We start from the raw sequence: 20,808 nt of genomic DNA, 5'->3' as shown, positions 1-20,808 counted from the left end.
GAACAATTTATCTGCACGAATACCCCGTGCTACCAGAATGGCTGTCTCAGTACTTCGCCTGACAGTTGTCCTGGGACTGCTTGTCTTAATCCTGACCTGCTATGCAGGTAAGTGCTTCTGATCACAGCCCATGAATTGTTCAGTAGTTAGCAGTGACTAGAGAATGCTGGTGGCACTGATTCAGAACAGAAAAGAAAGAAGGGGTCTTTGGGCACGGCAGAAAGAGCACTGGCCTGGGAGACAAGAGGTATATCTTCTAACACAAAGAAAGAACTTTAATAAAAACCTAGCCTCTATTTTCAGTGGATGTATGAAGTTTGAAATGTTTTATGTGCTCTTATGATATGACACTATTCTAGTATAAATTCCATGAAAGCTGGCTGGCATTTATTTTTTGATAATTATACCTAATAATGTTCAATGGTGGAGAATATGTACTCTGGAATAAAACTCCTAGACCTGGCTCTACCACTAACCAGAAAGGTGAGTTTAGGAATACTATTCAATCTCTCTAGGCCTCACATATAAATGGGGACATTTAACTTTCTCGTAAAGTTATCATGAAAATTAAATAAAAGGAATGAAACAAATTGGAAGGGTACCTGGTTGACAGTAAGCATGCAGTAAATATTACCCGCTATTGTTGTCATGTATAATCTCATTTGGTTCTCATAGTAATCCAATGATGTAAACATGTACGGATTTATCATTTTCCTTTTTACAGGTTAATAAACAGGTTGCAGAGGGCAAGCTACTTGAGCATACATACAGGTGGAAGTGGCACCTGGGAGTGAAACCTAGGTTCCTAGATTCTTTCTACTATTATCGAGCAACTATTTCTTTCCCACCTTTTCCAAGCACATAGAAGCTCATGCTGTATGCTGCCTTCTCATTAATTAATTTATTGTTTGTCTGCAAAAGACTGTGAGCTCCATTCAGAATGATAGACCAGAAAACAGAGAGAGTACAAACATTTAGTGACAGAATCCCTTGAATGTAACTTGGCTGAAGAACACACAGACAGACATTACAACAGAATTACTCTAAATGTGGCCACAGATATTATTAAGTCCATTCTACTCCTAAAGAAATCACTACAGTGAAGTGAAAGGAAAGATTTGATACCAAGACCAGTCGCCACCCTGTCTCTTATAAACTCCGAAACTGGTTAAATCAGTTCACTGCTTTGAACCTCAGTTTCCTTATCTGTAAAATGGTATAACTATCAACTTCACCAGGTCAAATGAATATGCTTTTATAATTACTTTGTAAACTATTAAAACTGTACAAATATCAGCAATACTGTTTATTAAGAACATTATATTCACATTCACTAAGAAACTCAACAAGGTAGTTACTGTAAATAAAGGCTATCCCATGTAATACTTGAAAAAAGAAAATATTAAACTATTGGCTTTGAAGATTGTTTCTAGGATATAAATTGTTTGATATTTTAATAGCATTTTTTAAATTTATATTATCTTCTAAAGCACTAGAGGAGAAAGTGAATTATAAATCATTTTGTTGCTATTATTATTAATAGTAACAATAAAACAGAGAACATTTATTTATTCATTCTTTCATTTATTATTTATTTATATAAGGTAAGTTTATCTTGGGATTGGTACTGTGATAAGTGGTATATATATGATGTATGTATGTATATATAATATAGATATATGTATGTGTGTGTATATGTATATAATATATAAAATATCTTTCAATCCTGACAACATATGAGGAAACTGAGAGATGCAAAGTTAAGCACTGCGTGCAAGTTTACATGGCTAATTTTTTGTTAAAGGCAGGAATCAGACAGGTCTATAAAACTCCAGAGCATGCAATCCATCACACTTTAATACCTCTCAATATATATGGGGTTCACAAGCTAAGGCCAAGATTTTGATTTCCACCCACTCCAATCCCAGGCTTCTCACATCTTGAAAAGCCAGCTTTTAGTGTCATATTAAAATAACAAGTCAATAGAATTTATTTTGCAGGTAGCCAGATAGAAACACAGGAGAAAAAAATCTCATCTTTCATGCAAGAAATTACTGCTTTGCACTTGGCAAATGTCTTTACAGAACAATTGTTTGGAGGTTGTGTTACACAATGTGAATAATGTGCTTTGTGGAGTTAAAAAAAAAATTAGGTTCAAACCCTGGGTCAGCCACTTTCTAGATGAGTGATTTCAGGTGAGTCATTTAACTTTCCTGAGCATCTGTCTTCTCTCCTGTAACTGTGATACCACTGCTGAGCTGAACGATGATTAAGGCATGTGCTGAAAGCACTGATGTAGTACCTGCACAATAGGCACCTTACACATGAGTTCCACTTCCACCTCCTTCCCACAATAAAAACAAACCAATCCTTCTGAGTACCTGGGTTGCCCAGCACTTTATGTGAAGGTCATATCTATAGTTGTCTTTTTTTTTTACCTTGACTCTTAGCATAACTATGCACATAATAGTAGGCTCAGGCCAGCCACGATGGCTCACACCTGGGACCCCAGCACTTCAGGAGGCCGACGTGGGCAGATCGCTCAAGCCCAGGAGTTCAAGACCAGCCTGGGCAACATGGCAAAACCCCATTTCTACACAAAATACAAGAATTAGCCAGCTGTGGTGTCATATGCCTGTAGTCCCTACTACTCTGGAGGCTGAGGTGGGAGGACGTCTTCAGCCCAGGAGGTTAAGCCTGCAGTGAGCTGTAATCACTTCACTGTCCTCCAGCCTGGGTGAGAGAGTGAAGCCCTGTTTCAAAAATAAAACATTAAAAAAGTAGGCTCAAAAATACTTTTTGAATGAAGGAACCAATAATTGGAGATATGAATAGGTGATGATTAGTATATTGATTTTGGTTATAAGTCCCAAACTGGTGCTTCTATCAAATCTTTAGTTGTATCACAGTAAACAATAAATGCTCATAGAATTGCCTGCCAATCGTTTTTACTAATAGTTTCCATTTTAGGATATAATATAGATGTAAAGTTTCTGACATAATTTGGCAGCCTCCACACAAAAGGTAGTTACATCTCCTTTATCCAAAGTCAGGGGTACATCGTCTAGAAGTTGGGACTTCTTGAGTTAAAACTTGTGCTGAGGTTGCCAGATAAAATACAAGAAACACAGTTAGATTTGGATTTCTCATAAACAATGAATAATCTTTCAGCATTAGTGTGTCCTAATTATTGCATGGATCTTTCTTATAGTACCAGAAAAGTATTTGTTGTTTATCTGAAATTTAAATTTAACTAGGCATCCTGTATTTTTATTTACCCAGTCTGGTAACATTACTTGTCAGGGTACAATACAATTAAAAAATAAAGGTCCTACTTTATCCTGTGACCAGGGCTCAGAGGGGCGACCACATGTAGCTACTGTCACTCTTCCATCTCTTCTCATCTCCTGGGAATAAAGACAACCAAGCAAAGTCAAAAAGCCCCCAAGGGATCTTGAATATAACCAACCACACTCTGGATCCTTGGCCCTCATTCCAATGGGCCCTTAAGAATCTAGTGTAAGAGGCCTGCAGTTATCGTCCCAGCATTTTTCTTACTCTCTATGAGGTCTTGTGTAAGCCTCTTAATCTTTTCACTTTTCAGTTCTGTGAGCTAAAAAATGCATACTCTGTAAGATTGCTCAGGGGATAAAATTACACAATGTTTGTAAAATCACTATTTATGAAACTACTAGGTGATATGCAAGTGATAGAATTTCTTTGTCATCATTATTGTTATACTATTTTGAATCTTCTAAAAGAAGTGCAAACTGTGTAACTTTTCCAAATTTCTTTGTCATCATTATTGTCATGCTATTTTGAATCTTCTAAAAGAAGTGCAAATTGCATAAGTTTTCCATCAAAGACTGTACAGCTCATCATAGAGTACTTCAGAATCCAAATTTTAATGCCAAACTGACATGGGTTTGAATTGTATTTCTGCCACTTATTAACTGTGTGACTTTCAATCAGTTACTAAACATCTCTCAAATTATATTACTTTACCTTTAAATTGGGATAATTGTTCCTACCTTGTAGAATTGCTATGAGGATAAAATAAGACAATCCATGTAGATCATCATAGGCATGTACTCAACAAATGTTACCCATTGATATTTCATTTTTATTTATTTACTTTATTTCTTAGAGACAGGGTCTCACTCTGTCACCCAGGTTTGGAATGCAGTGGAACGATCATGGCTCACTACAGCCCCTATCTTCTGGGCTCAGGAGATCCTCCTGCCTCAGCCTCCCAAGTAGCTGGGATTACAGGTGTGCCCCATCACACCTGGCTACTTTTTACTTTTTGTAGAGATGGAAGTCTCACTATGTTACCCAGGCTGGTCTCAAACTCCTGGCCTCAAGCAATTCTCCCATCTCACCCTCCCAAAGTGCTGGGATTACAGGCATGAGCCACCTCACCCAGTTTATAATTTATCTTTAATATTGTTATTACCGTAGGCATGGAGATCATATGAAAAAACAGACATTCTGTATGTCAGTCCTGGCACTGGCACTTACTGGCTGCTTAACTCTGGGATAAGTACTTAGCCTCTAGGAACTTTGGTTTTCTCACTCACCAGGCGGTGCCTGTGTCTAAGTATCAATATCAGTCGGTCTATTTGTTTGTTTTTACAAATAAATGAGATAATGCATGCGAAGATTTTATCCAGACAGGCATTACATGTTCGATGAATATAACCATATGAGGCTGTGAAATTAGTGAGTGGGTCAGAAAGAATCCCAAGCGTTCCCCACACAGAAAGGAGGATTCCTTCTTCGTTGCTGAGAATCACCTCTGAGATTCTGTTCTGTTTTTCAGACGACAAACCAGACAGGCCAGACGACAAGCCAGACGACTCGGGCAAAGACCCAAAGCCAGACTTCCCTAAATTCCTAAGCCTCCTGGGCACAGAGATCATTGAGAATGCAGTCGAGTTCATCCTCCGCTCCATGTCCAGGAGCACGTAAGCACTGAGAAAAACGTTGCTTTTTGTCCAGGTCTCTGTTGATAATGACCACACAATGACCATATGGCATTAAAATATATGAGAAACAAAATTTTTGGCATAAGTAAATGTGTTATTTTTCGTTGACAAATGTTGCCCTACTTAAAATATATTTTGCATCTGAATCAATTGCCCTGAGCTTTTTGAGGGAAAGCACATTCCCATCAAGTGGTTCTATACAGGATTTTTTTTTTTTTTTTTTTTTAAATCTCAGGAGCAAATAGGGAGGAGGAAGAACACTAGACTAAGGAACAAAAAGCCAAATTCTGATCCTAACTCAGTTGCTATTTTACTAGGCGGTCTTGAACAAGGCCCTCCCACTCTGAAGGCCTCTATTTGCTCATATTTTAACTGTAAAGTTAAAATAATAGATGGCCCACCCCTTGTAAGCACTGTGATTATGTGATGAAGGTAAGAGGTAGTGATACGTTCATTAGTAATGGGTGTGATGAGTCTTGCCTATATTTTCTAGCTTGAGTAGCTCAAGAAGGTTAGCAGAAACAGTAGATAACCTCTCTTTAAAGACAATCTAGAGAACCTCTCAGCATGAGTGTTGGTTTTCATCATGAGGGACTGCCTTCGGGCAGATCACCAATCCCCGAGTCTTCCCAATGTTCTCAGCCTGCTTCCAAGCCTGCATCTAATTCCCAATACATATTATTTTTGCCTACATAATTCTGATTTGACATTACTACCTCACTGTATGCTTTATTCTCCCCATATTAATCTCCTGAATTTCAGTGCTCCAAGATGAAATTCACTCTTTCGAATTTCCAAGTGCTTTCGATTTCCACTGCTCTAAGCCTCTGCTCTCTAATTTTCTCCCATATAGATCCTTAAGCAGAGTTTGACTAGGTGTGGTCTATCCACCTGATACAGAATCCCTTGGGGGAATTTATTTTTAAAAATGAAGATTTCTGCATCCTATTTTGCATCTTTCTGGGGACAAGGCCATAGATATGGTTTTCAACAAGCTTTTCAGGTAATTCTGATATACAGAAATTTTCAAAAGCCATGCCTTGATCAGACATTCTGGGTTGCATGGATGGGCCTTAAAGATCCACAAAGCCTTTACATTTTTATTAATATTTTGTATCAGTGTGATTTATTATTTTTTTTTTGCATTTTTCCGGGGAAAGTGTTCATGACTTCTATTAGATTCTCAAAGGGGTCTTTAACCAATAGCAGATTAAGAACCACTTCTATGTAGGAGTAATCAGGGGTTTTGTAATCTCTGATCGGCTTAAAGGGATAGATTGTCATCTGATTGGGCTGTGATCTACAGGCAATCCTTCCCCACAAATTGTTAAAACTCACAGGTGTTTTTTTTAATTGTTACATTTCCTGTTGTGTTTGCTTGTTTGCTTTTGCAAGTGTTACCTTTCCAAGATTGTTAATGTAAACAAGAAGGAAAGTCATAGGCCAAAAAATAGGAGCACCACCCATTAGATACAAACTAAAGATTAGACTCCAGTTGAATTAGTATTGTTACATTCACACAGCAAAGCAAGGAGTTAGAACACTAATAGTTCTTTTCATTCCTTCCCTAGGGAATTTTCCAAGTATAAAATAGGACATTTTTCTCTGTGTTAACCGTAAGAGTAGACTCTCTGATATGCTAAAGAATTGCTGTCCGCTCTAGGTTCAGAAATGGCCCTTCATCTACTGGTTTCCCTTTCCCTCATTATATTCTGAGTAAATGGCCTTCTTTCTGTTGCTAGAAATTATTACCATCTCATGCTCTCTTCCCTTGCTCTCCCTCCTTCCTAAAATACTCTCCTTTTCTCATGACTAGTTCTTGAGCCTGCAGCTAATCTAAAAGTCACTTCCTCAGAAACTGTTCTATGACCATACTTGTTAATACTGTCTTCTTCCATTCCCACTGCCTGTTATTCTCTATCACTTTACCTTGTTACAGTGTCATAATATTTGTTACCATCTGAAATGACTTATTTATTTTTAATCAAGTAGCTAAGTGAAAGTAGAAACTAGATCACCTGACTGCTTGCAAGAGCACAGTACCTGGCATATAGTGTCAGGCACTTGAATTAATTAATTAAGGAAAGATATCTTGCAGATCAGACCTAAAGCCCATCTACCTCAATTTGACTGAGAAATCCTGAAGGATCTTTGCTCAAAGACACAGCAATATCTGCTCAAGAGATAAATCTGCGGGTGGTAGAGCCAGGACCTAAGACATACCCATAACTCCCTGTTCAAAGGAAGACCATAAGCAAAATAGGGGGTGGAGGATAGGAGGAGATATCAGAAAGTATTGCTAAGCACTTAACATGTACAAAGCAGGGACATGGATTGTGAAGGAAAAGTCTAGGCTCTTAATCCCTTCTCCTCAAATAATTTGCAGTCCTTATGGTAAAATTACTTAAGCCAATGCACAATGCAATAACTAAAAATGCCTAGCAAGATAAATGTCAGCCAAAGATCACAAGCAGTTTCCAGCAAAAGGAGTTCTCAATGGGTCCAGTGTGCTTAGGGAAGTGTTTATGGCACAAGCAAGATGTAATTTGGGCCCTGAATGACTGAACAAGATTTGATTTGGAAGAGAATGAGAGGAATAACAATGATTCATAAAGGTGGGAATTTTACTTTATTTACTCCAATATGTCTGATGCCTAAGTGGTGTGTCAGATGCATACTAAATGCTAGAGACATGCTTTTGGGACAATGAATTGACTGGATTGTTCTCTCCACTTGCTTTTGGATCAGCTTGGAGCTACCTAGACTGCATTTTGCTCTTCATTTTTCTGAACAATATACATATTCTTAACTCCTCTCACCCTTTGAGAGCCCTTAATTCTAGGGAATATTTTCCCCTCTGGGTTCCATGATGTATTTTCCTGGTTCTCTCCCTACCACTAGCCGTTCTTTCTCATTCTTTTTATTTGACTTTTCTTCACGCACCTGCCCTCCAAATGTCATTGTTCCTCAGAATTCCAAATGTGCTTGGTTTTTCACATTGCAGTTTACACATTGGGAATACTGCCTATAATCTTATGAGTTTCAAATTCACATTTCTGTTGCAATTTTTCCTGAGCTCCAGATAGAATAACTGATTGCTTGCTACAAAATTCCATCGTTTTTCTACCACTATTTCAAATTCCACTGGTCTAAACCCAAGCCCATCGTCTCACTCAAAACCTTCCTCCATATCTCATTAAGTCACATCATCATCCACCCAGAATCCAGAAATCTAAGGATCTTCTCAAATCCTTCCTGCTCATCACCACCTTCATCGAATTGCTGAATATTCTCGGGTATATGTATATGCACCCTGTATACATTTCTCTTCCTCAGCTCCACTGACTAGCTGGTCAAGTTGAGTCCTTCATCATCTCTTTCCCAAGTTCCTTTTATTGGATTTCTAATAAGTTCCACTTTTTTCTGTCTCTCTTTTTATTGGATTTCTAATAAGTTCCACTTTCTGTCTCTCCAATCCATCTTCTATCTACTACCAGAAATTTATATCAAAAAAATGTAAATTTGGTCATATCACTGCCATGCTTGAAAGTTTTTCATGAATTTCCATTGCCTCCAAAATTCAAGCAAATGCATTAGGCTGATGTCAAAGGTCCTCTCTGATGCCAATATGTCTTTCAGTCACATTTCTCACCTCTGCAACCTGAAGCCCCAATGACTAATGAGTTTCATTTTAAAGCAGATCATGTTTGTATAAACCCCCAATATCTGTGCATGTGATTTTTCCTTCTGCTGAAAATGCCTAGCCCCAAAGCCAAAACCCCACTCTGTTCACTTGGCAAGTCTAATCATTTTCTAAAGCCCAATTCAAAAACAAACTCTGTAAAAAAGTCATAGACACTTAACATCAGAAATTTCAGTTTTTCATATTCAGGGATTTCATAATCCTTTGCAGAAATCTTCATAACAACTTTTATCCCCACATTGTATTAAATTACTTGTATCTGAGTTGTCTGTTTTCTCCACTAGACTATAATTCACAAACCATATTTTAGTTATCTTTTACGATCTCAGCAGATACCCTGGTACCCAGTCCTTAAGCCATAGGGCATAATGTTTCTAGCATTTAGTAATGACTCTGGAGAGCCAAGTTTTTAAATTTTCTTTGCAACTTACCAGCCATGTGCTTTGGACAGGTTGTTTAATCTTTAAGCTTCAAAGGTTTTCTCACACATAAAAAGAGATAATAAAGATGTATTCAACAAATATTTATTAATTTCTACTATTTGCCATGCACTGTTCTAAGTGCTGGGGATATATTACTGGAAAAATATACCAAAATATATGACTTTATGGAGTTTATGTGTGAATAGATACCTAACTAATGGGTTTGTTGGCAGGTGCAAAAAGATAATTATGCATAAGTTACTTGTCCATTATGAACTATGTAGAAATTTTAGGTCTTATTTCTTTCTGACGTAGAAAAATCTAGAGAAGAACAGTGTGGTCCAACATTATACAGCGTCTTAGTGATCATTCTAACACTCCTGTTCAGTCTGAATTGTAATTCTTATTTTCTCTTTTTTTCTCAAGAGGATTTATGGAATTTGATGATAATGAAGGAAAACATTCATCAAAGTGACATCCTCAGGTGATTTTTCACTTAAAATTTACAACTGAAATGACAGTGTATTGGACAAAGGAAAAAGAGTCTGTCCAGTTTTATTTAATAATTTTGGTTACCCATGTCTACCTACACGCAGAAAAAGTACATTTTTAAAAAATTCTTACCGTAGTTTTTTAAAATTAATTTTAAATGAATGTATTTTTATCATGTACAAGTTTCTAATAATAAAATTTTCTTAAGAGAGGAGGTACAACTGTGAGATGAAGTGAATAAGGATGGCAAGTTTGGAGATCTGGTTCCTGTCACAAATCTGCTAGGAACTTGCTTTGTACAAGTTCAGCCTGTGAAATGAGGGGCTAGCACGCACTAACAATCTAAGGACCCACGTAATCGTGCAGTTAGTTACTCATGAGAAGAGTGAAATTTGCTGAACCTAATTCAAAAGGAAAGGATAACAAACTTTCTATCTCACACAGTTAGATATATGGGCAAACAATATAGTTTGAGTGCTCAGAAATACTTGCTTTTTCCCTACTCGGGTCTCTCCTGAAAATGCATATTGAAATACAAAAACAAAAGTGTTAGATCTGGAAAAGTAGTAATATTAGTAGCTGGTATGAACTGTGTTCTTACTTTGTTTTAGGCATTAAGCTAAGTGATTAATGACTAAGTGCTATGTAGTATTTAATTCATAATCGCTATGCAAAATAGATATTATTATTCTTAAATTTTATAAATAAGGAAATAAAGGCTCAGGGAGGTTTGCTAATGTGGCTATATTAATAAAGGAGGAAGACAGAATTTGAATTCAAGCAGCCTGATTCCAAGGCCTGTGCTGTATCTCTAAGCCATAGTGCTACTGGAAACAGAGCAGAATAGTATAGGAGAAGGCAGTGGAGAATAATGATTAAGCTAAGTAATCTAAGTCATACCTGAATGTGTTCATAGAAGTACAACACTACCCCTTTGCTTAGTTGAGTTACTTTATCTGCATATTCAGGAAGCATGGCCTTTCCCAACTTCTGTTTGTGATCTGGTCTGGAAATGCTCCTTTTCCCCATTGGCTCCATTTCATAATCCGGGTGTGATTAATGTAAGTTCAGAAAGCTACTATCATATTTCCCTGGAACTTAGCCCACCCTTTCCCATATGCTTCTAAGGATGAGAATCAGGCTTGGGCATTGAAATCAAAACATGCCCAACCCGGACACTCCTGACTCTTACCCTAAGGCCAATTAAGCTTTTAAACTCAGTCACTTATGTTTGTATGCCTTCATTCCCATCTTCTCAGAGAACAGCCTACCTCTTCTTGCAGGTGTCCTAATACTTTGCCTTCATTCCGGCTTCTGGTACACACCTATAATTTTTGGTACCCACACTCCAAATCCTTGGAGTACATCCTACATGTCTGGTCTATGATGTAATCTAATAGGCAAGGCCACACGGAGGAGCAGAAAGAGCAGAAGACATGGGCAAGATGTAAGTTCAACTTCTAAATCAGCCACTTAATGGTTATGTAACCACGGTCAGGCCACTTTACCTGCCTGAGCCCCACTTTTCTCCTTATGAATTTTTAAAACATAGGGAATCTTAATGCCATAATTTTTTTAACTGCACATGAAAAACTTGGAATTGTTGCACGAACCAACTTAAGATGTCCTGATGAGCAAGGAGGAATGGCTCAATCTAGGGATGTAATATAAAAAGCATTAAACTAGGGAGAACGAAGCAACTAAGGGAGAGACTAATTTTTGTATTTTTAGTAAAGACAGGGTTTCACCATGCTGCCCAGGCTGGTGTTGAACTCCTGGCTTCAAGTGATCTAAGTGATCTGCCCACCTCAGCCTCCTAAACTGTTCCGATTACAGGCATGAGACATGGCATGCAGCCAGAATTTCCTAAATTAAGATAGGTAATTGGATAGATAGATCTGATGTTCCTCTTATTTACATTGATTTTTGTTCGTTCGTTTGTTTTTTTGTTTGTTTGTTTGAGATGGAGTCTCACTCTGTCACCCAGGCTGGAGTGCAGTGGTGCCATCTCAGCTCACTGCAACCTCTGCCTCCTGGGTTCAAGTGATTCTCCTGACTCGGCCTCCCGAGTAGCTGAGACTACAGGTGCGCATCACCATGACCGGCTAATTTTTGTATTTCCTTTTAGTAGAGATGAGGTTTCACCACGTTGGCCATGATGGTCTTGAACTCCTGACCTAGTGATTCACCCCCCCCTCCCCCTTGGCCTCCCAAAGTGCTGGGATTACAGGTGTGAGCCACCATTCCCGGCTGATCCCTCCCTTTTTTTTTTTTTTTTTTTACACATTTCTTTAATGCTTCTTTAATCCATACCTACTGTATCAAACAGCCAATGCTACTAAAATGAATAACTAGCTGGCTGTTGAGAAGTTTATGGACTCAGCAATCACATAGCTCTGTGTATCTCATAACTGTGGAAGGAAATGATAAAGTTATGTATAAAGGGGCCTTGGGAATGCCTTGGAAAAGATAAGAAGGAATATCTGGAGGAAGGGATGAGCATTATGAATGCTCTACAAATAAGGTGAACTCTGAGAGAAGAGATTCTGCACACAACTTGATATGATGAGTAGAGGGAGGTACAGTATTTGGAAAAATATCCAATAACTGAATACCTAGTTCATCTGAGAACCTCTCAGCCTCTACTGAACAACATTGGCATGATTTTTACTGGCCTTAATATTTTCAATAAAATTAAAATTTTAACTCCATTTGTCCTGCATTGTTTAAAACCATATGAATTCAAGTCATCTTTTTCTGTGTCTTAAGTCATTTGATATTTTAAGTATAAATTTTCTTTCCTGCTTAAAAACAAATTTGGATGAACCTCACTAGTTTACTAAAATTATCAAAAGAGGTAATGGATAGAAAGTCACTTTATGAATTCTTAATTTTTATACAAGTGTTTTGGATTAAGGCAAAATCTACTATAGGACACACTAGACTTTTATGCTTAGACTTGCTCAGTCAGAACTTCCTAGGGAGGGATCTAGGAATAAGTAAGTCAGACAGGAAATTCCAATGCACCTGATGAGCAAAACTGCCCATGGCCACAATGTCACTTGATTATCTTTTCATGAAGTCTTATGGAAAATTTTTCTTTTAGAAATTAGGCAAAAAAAAAAAAAAAAAAATGCCTTCCCTAAAGTCAGATTCCTCTTTTCTGCTTATAAGATTTATGTGACGGCTGGGCATGGTGGCTCATGCCATTACAGCCGCCTACCAAATCCCAGCGCTTTGGGAGGCCAAGGGGGCAGATCACCTGAGGTCGGGAGGTGGAGACCAGCCTGACCAACATGAAGAAACACCATCTCTACTAAAAATACAAAATTAGCCGGGCATGGTGGCACATGCCAGTAATCCCAGCTACTCGTGAGGCTGAGGCAGGAGAATCGCTTGAACCGGGGAGGCAGAGGTTGTGGTAAACCAAGATCAAGCCACTGCACTCCAGCCCGGGCAACAAGAGCGAAACTGTGGCTCATAATCCCAGCGCTTCGGGAGGCTGAGGCAGGCAAATCATGAGGTCAGGAGATCGAGACCATTCTGGCTAAAATTGTGAAACCGTGTCTCTACTAAAAATACAAAAAATTAGCCAGGTGTGGTAGCGGGTGCTTGTAGTCCCAGCTACTTGGGAGGCTGAGGCAGAAGAATCTCTTGAACCTGGGAGGCAGAAGCTGCAGTGAGCCAGGATCACAGCCACTGCACTCCAGCCTGGGCGACAGAGAGAGACTCTGTCTCAAAAAAAAAAAAAAAAAAAAAAAATTATTTATGTGACTTAGTTTTTTTCTTTTTCGTCACCTATCTATCCAGAAACTCAGTGAAACTGGTGACTCAACTTATCCTTAGGAGTTTATTCAATGTACATTCTCCCTTCATTCTTGTTTCTGATTCTTTCTTTATATACTCTGAATTTTTGCTTTTGTTGTTTTTGTTGCTCATTTCCTCAAGTATGTATTATAGTTGATTTTATTATGAAACCTCTTCTATTTTAAAGTGCAGAAGCATAAAAATTTTAAGGAAAAGGTTAAAAGTTATTTGGTTTATTCAATGTCTTAAACCCTCTCTACTTGGTAATTGTTTTCCTCTCTTTGGCCTGTGTTTCAAAGGACACACCCATGTGGCTCCTGGACAATCCAAGAGCAGCCAAATCCTGCTTTTCCAGTTTGGCTTCACAAGTCTTCCAGGACAGAGCCCTCAAAGCAACTCCCAGCGAGTTCTCAGGATTCAGGCTCTGGCTTCAGCCAAAGAGAATTCATCTTGAACACCCTGACTGCATTTTTGCTTTTAGAAAGTTAGAATAAATATGGCACTTTGGGATCACATAGTTGATGGAGAAGATTTGTGTTGCTATTAGTAATTTTTTCTGGTCATGTTTAAAGTTTTAATGATGCAAATATAAATCTCTAGGTGAATATTTATATATTTATATATTCAACAGGATAACCAAAGAATTGTTCAAAATAAGAGGACTAAAGCCCAGATAATGTAGCAAGTTTGAATTCACAGAGCCAATAAGTGACAGAAAGAGGATTAAAACCTGACCTCAAAACAAGCTCTCAACTCCTAAAAATGTATGCAGTTTCAGAGTTAAAAGTTTTACACATCTTTTTTGGAAAGTATTTTGAAACTATCTGAGCCCACTCTCCTATGCTAGTAAACTTAAAAACTGACCTTTTTAAAATTAATAAAATCATTGCCTTCCCACAGAGTCACTATTTTTCTCATAGAATAGCAGTGTCAGGGATGGAAGAGTCATTGAAATGTTTAGTTGCAGCCCTTTCATGCCACCACCTTATTACACAGAGGTGGATCCTCTGCAGCCATGGCTGTGGTTCTTGCCCACTTATCAGAAGTAAAATGTGACATAGCGGAGCTAAAAATACAGTAATCTCCCAGAATTGTTTAATGTGGACAGTAAGACAAGACTGAAATCTTATCATGAGCAAGATGCCAATTAAAGCAGTGCTGTAATCTAGAATAAAGTTTCTGCATGCTGCTTCTACTGAGTTCTCAAAAACTATCTTGGGTTTTGTCCTTCCCAAGCACACAAACTCTGAAAGTAACTCAAGTGTATGTTTAATAAATCTTTTGTTTGTTTGTCTGTCTTCCTGTTTTTACTTAGCCAGAAGAGGTCTGCATGCAGCACAAAGAATTTTAATAATACAGGTAGATAAACCAAGAGTGAATTCCTACTAAATGTTGAAAAATGCATGTTACTTTCTACAATAAATTCAGACAACTCACACTCTGCATTTTCTAGGGATTGTGTCAATTTCAAATATCACATCCCACTTAACTAAATTACCTAGGATGTCTATTATATTCAGTATCTGGCACACAAACTGCTTCTCCCCATCAAATGTGGCTGCAAAATCTCTGATATTGACTCACTGATTTGTGCCTGGATAACACATTTACTACAACTATATTAATTAATACACTACCTACATGTGAGAAACACACTCTACCAGAACTTCTCTGCCTTTATCTTCACCTGTCTATTGTACATTTTGAAATCACTTTTTCATGTTGAGGGTTGGGAAAGTGCCATATCAATATGGGATTTGGTAAATTCCTAACAGGTTGCCGACAAAGATCTCCAATGATCTATAGAGATTTTGAAGATTTCCCAACTGCTTTACAATGTGTGTTTCCTCTTCCTCCCCTTCATTGCCTTCTTCCCCTACCCTCCAATAAGACCCATGTCTTCAGCCAGCAGGTACACCTGTTCTTAAAGATCAAGAATCTCTTTCATCTGCATAGAATTTTTTTTGTTTTGCGACTCTTTCCCACTATCATCTCCTTATAACCTCATAACTGCAATGCGATTGAAGTGAATTAGGGAGGCATTGTTTTCTGCATATGACAGGTGAAGAAACTGAGGCTCAGGAGGCTGATTGGTATCATGCCTAAGATACCAAAATTGCTACAGGCTACATGGGAGCTCCAACCAGGTGTGTCTAACTCCCAGCAGAGAATTCCCCTGTAACATGCTGAGGACACAATCTACATTATCACTATTCTGTCCCAAATCCCAAACTTTCTATCATGACTCAAGTACTTGAGGGAATTTACACTTGGCTTTTTACAGAAATGCTGAGTAGATAGAGTAATTCTATTTAAATAAAATTCAATTCAGATTAATTCCTTCTGCCATTTCCCATCTCATTTGAAACAAACACTACATTTAAAAATTTCTTTACAATGCTGGCAAAGATCCTACCTGAGCTATTCACTTCCCTTCCTTTCTCCTACTCATTAGCTTTCTCTTTTCACTCCAGCCATATTGGGATCCTTGTCAGTCTTTAAATAGTCCAAGTATGTTCTTTTTACAGGGCCTTAAATTTCCTCTTCCCTGTGCCGAAATTACTCTTTCCCAAGGTGGCCACATGGCTTGCTCCTTCATTTTTTAAGGTCTTGTACTAAATATTACCTTCTCAGTGAAGCCTTCATTGATGATTTTATTTAAAAGTGTGTCTTCTGCCCTGATACGTCTATCTTCTTTGGCTGCTTAATTTTTCCTCCTATGGATATATATTTTTTAATATATATCTTTTAACACAATGTTAAAAGTTTATTTATTTCATTTTTTCTGCCTACCTTCATTAAAATGTAATCTCCACGAGGCAAGAATTTGGCCTCTTTTGTTCAATGTTCCTGGTGCAATCATGAGCAATTAGAACAGTGTCTAGCAGAGAGCAGCTGTTCTGTAAATGTTTCTTGTATTTTGCAAGAAGTAAAGAAATTTAAATGATAGAGCTTCTACCCAAGGGCAAGATAATAAGGGTACACAGTTGACTATCCCATGATTTTTGCTTTCAGCTAGCTCACAGTCTTGATGCAGAAGATATGCATGCATAACCAACTAAACATATTCAGCATGGTACAGCATAACAGAGGCACGGACATGGGAACTTGGGAACCAGCACAAAGAACCATTCATGCTCCCTCGGAAATCTGGAAAGATTTCTCTGATGTAATAATCTTTGATCCATGACTTGATGGATGATAAAGGATTTGAAGACATGGAGAAGGAGAAGGAAGGGCATTTCAACCACAGAAGAAAGCTTACACCGAAACTCAGACTATGGCAATGCTTGACATTCAAGGATAGCCTTATAATCCTTCAAACTTACCTACCTTTTTAAGAAACAGATTTCATTAGGATACCTTCCATGCTTGGTCCTGCATAAACGTTACCTCATTGAATCCTCATACTTAGTACAAAAATTAGATATGATTATTCCCTTTTGAAATGATGCAATTGAGAATCTGACAAGATCACCCCGCTGAGTAACGCTGGAGCCAAACTTGAACAAAAGTCTGTGTGACTGATTTCCTTTTGTATTTATTTTGAGAGTGAGAGGAATTACTTTCTTTTTAAAAAAAATTAATTTTATTTTATGTTCTGGGATACATGTGCAGGACATGCAGGTTTGTTACATAGATAAACGTGTGCCATGGTGGTTTGCTGTATCTATCAACCCATTACCTAGGTGAGAGGAATTACTTTTTAATGTGTACTAATAGACAAAATGTTTTCTTCAAAATTTAGATCCAAAAATTATTAAAGTGGCATATGTTACCATGTGAGAGGGAAAAATGAGGGGAATATGGAAATGTGTATATACTTCTAAAAGTTAACAATCTCCCACACTAATCCCATTATTCCCAAACCAGCCATATCAGCAACCAATATTGATGCTGTTGTCCCTGCCTGTTCAAACATATCCAAACATATTCACATGTAGAGTGGGGTTTGGATGAGTGCTTTACTCTGCAGCTTGACTGTCATTGAATAATTTCTCATGGCATTTAGTTTAGGTAAAGAGATAGAAATCTTTAAAAAGCTATTCAATATCTCATTATTTCCCCATTGATAGACTTTCATATTGCTTCTATTTTTTCAGCTTTTCAAAGGATTCTGCAATAAACAAGCTTATATGTATAAGCACATGCACTAATATTTATATATAAATATTTTTATTTAATGTTTTTATAAAAGGTTTTCAAAAATTGAATTGCAAGATCAAAGGGCATTTTAAAAAATGCTAATGGACACTGTGAAAAAGCCTTCAAAATGTAGCCACTCCCTTATTGGCCCAAATGGACACTTTATGGACTCACAGCATATAAGTAATTTTCTAAACTTATAACTGATGTACAAAAACTGCATGCACTTAAAGTATACACTTAAAGAATTTAAACATATGTATATACTCCCAAAACCACACAATTTAAATACTGAACAACCTTGGAGCTCACAAATAAATGGGAGATACAAATAATCATCAAATAATCCTACATAAACCTATAATTATGTTTTGAGAGACTTGCTCGGGAAGGAAGGAAGATGGTTCTCTTGGAAGCTGTCACAAATGTGTATCAACTGGGTGAGGGAAGGTTCCTAAGGAAGGGAGACATGTGCTGAGATCTCAAAAGAGAAATAATAAAGTGGTTGAATAGGACAAAATTCATAAGGCAATGAAGGAGAAGAGGCATTTATAGTTGAGTGAATGGCATTTGCAAAAGCCCTGTGCTAGGTATACTGTGCTCTAGCCATGAAGAAACGTCAAGGTGGCTGGAAAGCAAATAAGAAGAAAGAAAGTAAGTCTTATGGGACCTCATAGGTTATGGTTAGGATTTTATTCTTAAATCCAAGAACAACGGAAAGCCACCAAAGGGTTTTGAGCATTGGAAAACGTATGATCATTGTTGCATTTTAAAAATATCAGTTGGCTGTTGTTCAGGCTAGACGGAGGGGTCCAGAGTAAAGCAAGAAGCCAGCCAAAAGCTCTTGAGCAAGGAAGGGTCAATGCAGACAGAACCATGTGGAAGGATTCAAGAGAATATTAAGACATTAGGTTGTCAGGACATAGTGATTAGTTCAATATGACGTGTCAGGGAGAGGGAAGTATCAGGAATGACTTGTAGGAGTCTGACTAATGCAAGTGGATATGGTTGCATATGCAGTGTTGCCACTCAGGTATATGGAGAACATTGGACACAAAATTTCCCAAGGCTTTTCTGGGCTCTTAGGATAAATACAGGGCCATGACCATGACACCTAATGCATGGTTTGACCTTGGCTTGTGTCCCTGTGCTTCTGCTGCCACCTGTGCACTGAAACACAGGTGATGTTTCAGTTCTTTGAAGAAGCCAAGTTCTCCTTATCCTCAGGATATTCATGCACTTAGTACCTTCCACACAGAATATTATTTGGTTAAGATGGGTTCTTCCAACCTCAAGTCCCAACTTGGCATGTCCATAGAAATGACCTAAAATAAACAGGTAATCTCTTATCACTATGACCTTTCTTAGGATCCTATTCTTTTCCTTTATTGTTATTATCATAACTTATAATTATCCTTTTACCTATGTTTATTTGTGTGGTTTCTATCTCTCCCTTCACACTGTAAAATCTATGGAGATATGGGACATGACAATTTATTACTGTATGCTTCCTGTCCAGCAAAGATCCTGCAACCAATATTCAATAATTATTTGCTGAATCGAAAATATATGGAGGAAACAATAAATGACCAATAGCTGTCACTGTTATTATGGTCATTGTCAGTATCAGAAATCAAGTTCTCATTTGATAATGAGACAGTTAAGGACAGAACAAAGAATGCACCATTTAACAATGCTTGAAATGAAGTCAGAGGTAGTTACTAGAAAGGGGGGAGCATCAGGTAGTTGCCATTTAGTTGTGAATCACCAGTGAAAAATTTAATGCGATAGAAGGTGCTGATATTCCTTATTATCTACCTTGCATATATACACAAATGTTTTCCTTGATTTGGCTAATAACCTATGAGCGCCCTCTTCTGTCTTTAATCTGCCTCAATAGCCTGCGAGCTCTTCATCTGGTTGCTTTCTAAAATAAAAAATGATGTAGCAAATAAATTGTACATACCTGTCTGTTTGTACTGCCTATCTTAGACATGAAACTAAGAAATCATATAATTCACAGCTTGCATGGCTTGACCCTCCAGCACATAATAAAAAGGGATTTACAGCTAGCTCAGGGAGAACAATCATACCCTAGGCATTGTCTTGGGTTCCTAATCCCATCTTTGGAAATGGCACTTCTCCGTCCTCAGTCACCTGAGATACCAACTATTCTTTCCAATTGAAATGTGTGACTAGTTATCAAAATTTTAGACATCATATAATTCTGGACCTTGCACTTCCACTTTCAAGGTTTTTCTGAAGACATAAAGACAAAAATGTATGCAAAATATGCATGCTCACTATAGCACTTTTTATAATAACAAAAAATATAATTAGATATTAGAAACAATATACATTATATAAATTAAATTAATATTCACATAGATAACAATTTAAATAAGGCATATGTCATTCATATGTGCAATGTATCATTCATATATGTTTGTAAATATTTAGAAAATGTCTTGAAAAAAGCACATCAAAATGTGAACAGTGGTTTCCTCTAATTTGTGGAATTTATGAATGAAGAGAATGAAAGTTATATATATGCATAGGTAACTACAGTTATACATAATTATAGTTGTATATATTATAATTATATATAACTTATGTTAATTATATTCCATATAATTATATGAGTATTATATATTTCTATAGTCTGATGATCTTTAAAATAATTTTTAAACTATAGATTCACATGAAGTTTTAAGAAATCACACAGAGCAAAAACTACTTTAAAATTCATATGGAACCAAAAAAGAGCCCGCATCACCAAGTCAATCCTAAGCCAAAAGAACAAAGCTGGAAGCATCACGCTACCTGACTTCAAACTATACTACAAGGCTACAGTAACCAAAACAGCATGGTACTGGTACCAAAACAGAGATATAGATCAATGGAACAGAACAGAGCCCTCAGAAATAACGCCGCATATCTACAACTATCTGATCTTTGACAAACCTGAGAAAAACAAGCAATGGGGAAAGGATTCCCTATTTAATAAATGGTGCTGGGAAAACTGGCTAGCCATATGTAGAAAGCTGAAACTGAATCCCTTCCTTACACCTTATACAAAAATTAATTCAAGATGGATTGAACACTTAAACATTAGACCTAAAACCATAAAAACCCTGGAAGAAAACCTAGGCATTACCATTCAAGACATAGGCATGGGCAAGGACTTCATGTCTAAAACACCAAAAGCAATGGCAACAAAAGCCAAAATTGACAAATGGGATCTAATTCA

The 20,808-nt window shown here is 37.4% G+C and overlaps 1 protein-coding gene across 4 annotated transcripts; it reads left to right on the top strand.

Annotated features, from left to right (window-relative positions):
* C4H5orf46 (chromosome 4 C5orf46 homolog) lies at positions 1–19,494 on the top strand. 4 transcript variants are annotated; one of them, XR_008502824.1, is made up of 5 exons: positions 7–107; positions 4,823–4,967; positions 9,540–9,597; positions 14,728–14,771; positions 16,428–19,494. XR_008502824.1 is itself a non-coding variant. In XM_054489684.1 (4 exons), the coding sequence occupies exons 1-3, from the start codon at positions 38–40 to the stop codon at positions 9,586–9,588; spliced, it is 264 nt and encodes an 87-aa protein (XP_054345659.1). In that variant the 5' UTR covers positions 1–37; the 3' UTR covers positions 9,589–9,597; positions 13,712–14,702. The 4 variants fall into 4 exon arrangements, 2 of the variants coding, with proteins under 2 accessions (XP_054345659.1, XP_054345660.1); XR_008502823.1 differs by lacking the exons at positions 14,728–14,771; positions 16,428–19,494 and adding exons at positions 10,889–11,052; positions 13,712–14,702; XM_054489684.1 differs by lacking the exons at positions 14,728–14,771; positions 16,428–19,494 and adding an exon at positions 13,712–14,702 and having other exon boundaries at positions 1–107.
* Positions 19,495–20,808: the final 1,314 nt, after the last annotated feature.

This window comes from Pongo pygmaeus, chromosome 4 (genome assembly GCF_028885625.2).
Source record: "Pongo pygmaeus isolate AG05252 chromosome 4, NHGRI_mPonPyg2-v2.0_pri, whole genome shotgun sequence".
Classification (NCBI taxonomy): domain Eukaryota; kingdom Metazoa; phylum Chordata; class Mammalia; order Primates; family Hominidae; genus Pongo; species Pongo pygmaeus.
The sequence above is the reverse complement of the archived record's forward strand: the minus strand, read 5'-3'. Positions and strand labels throughout refer to the sequence as shown.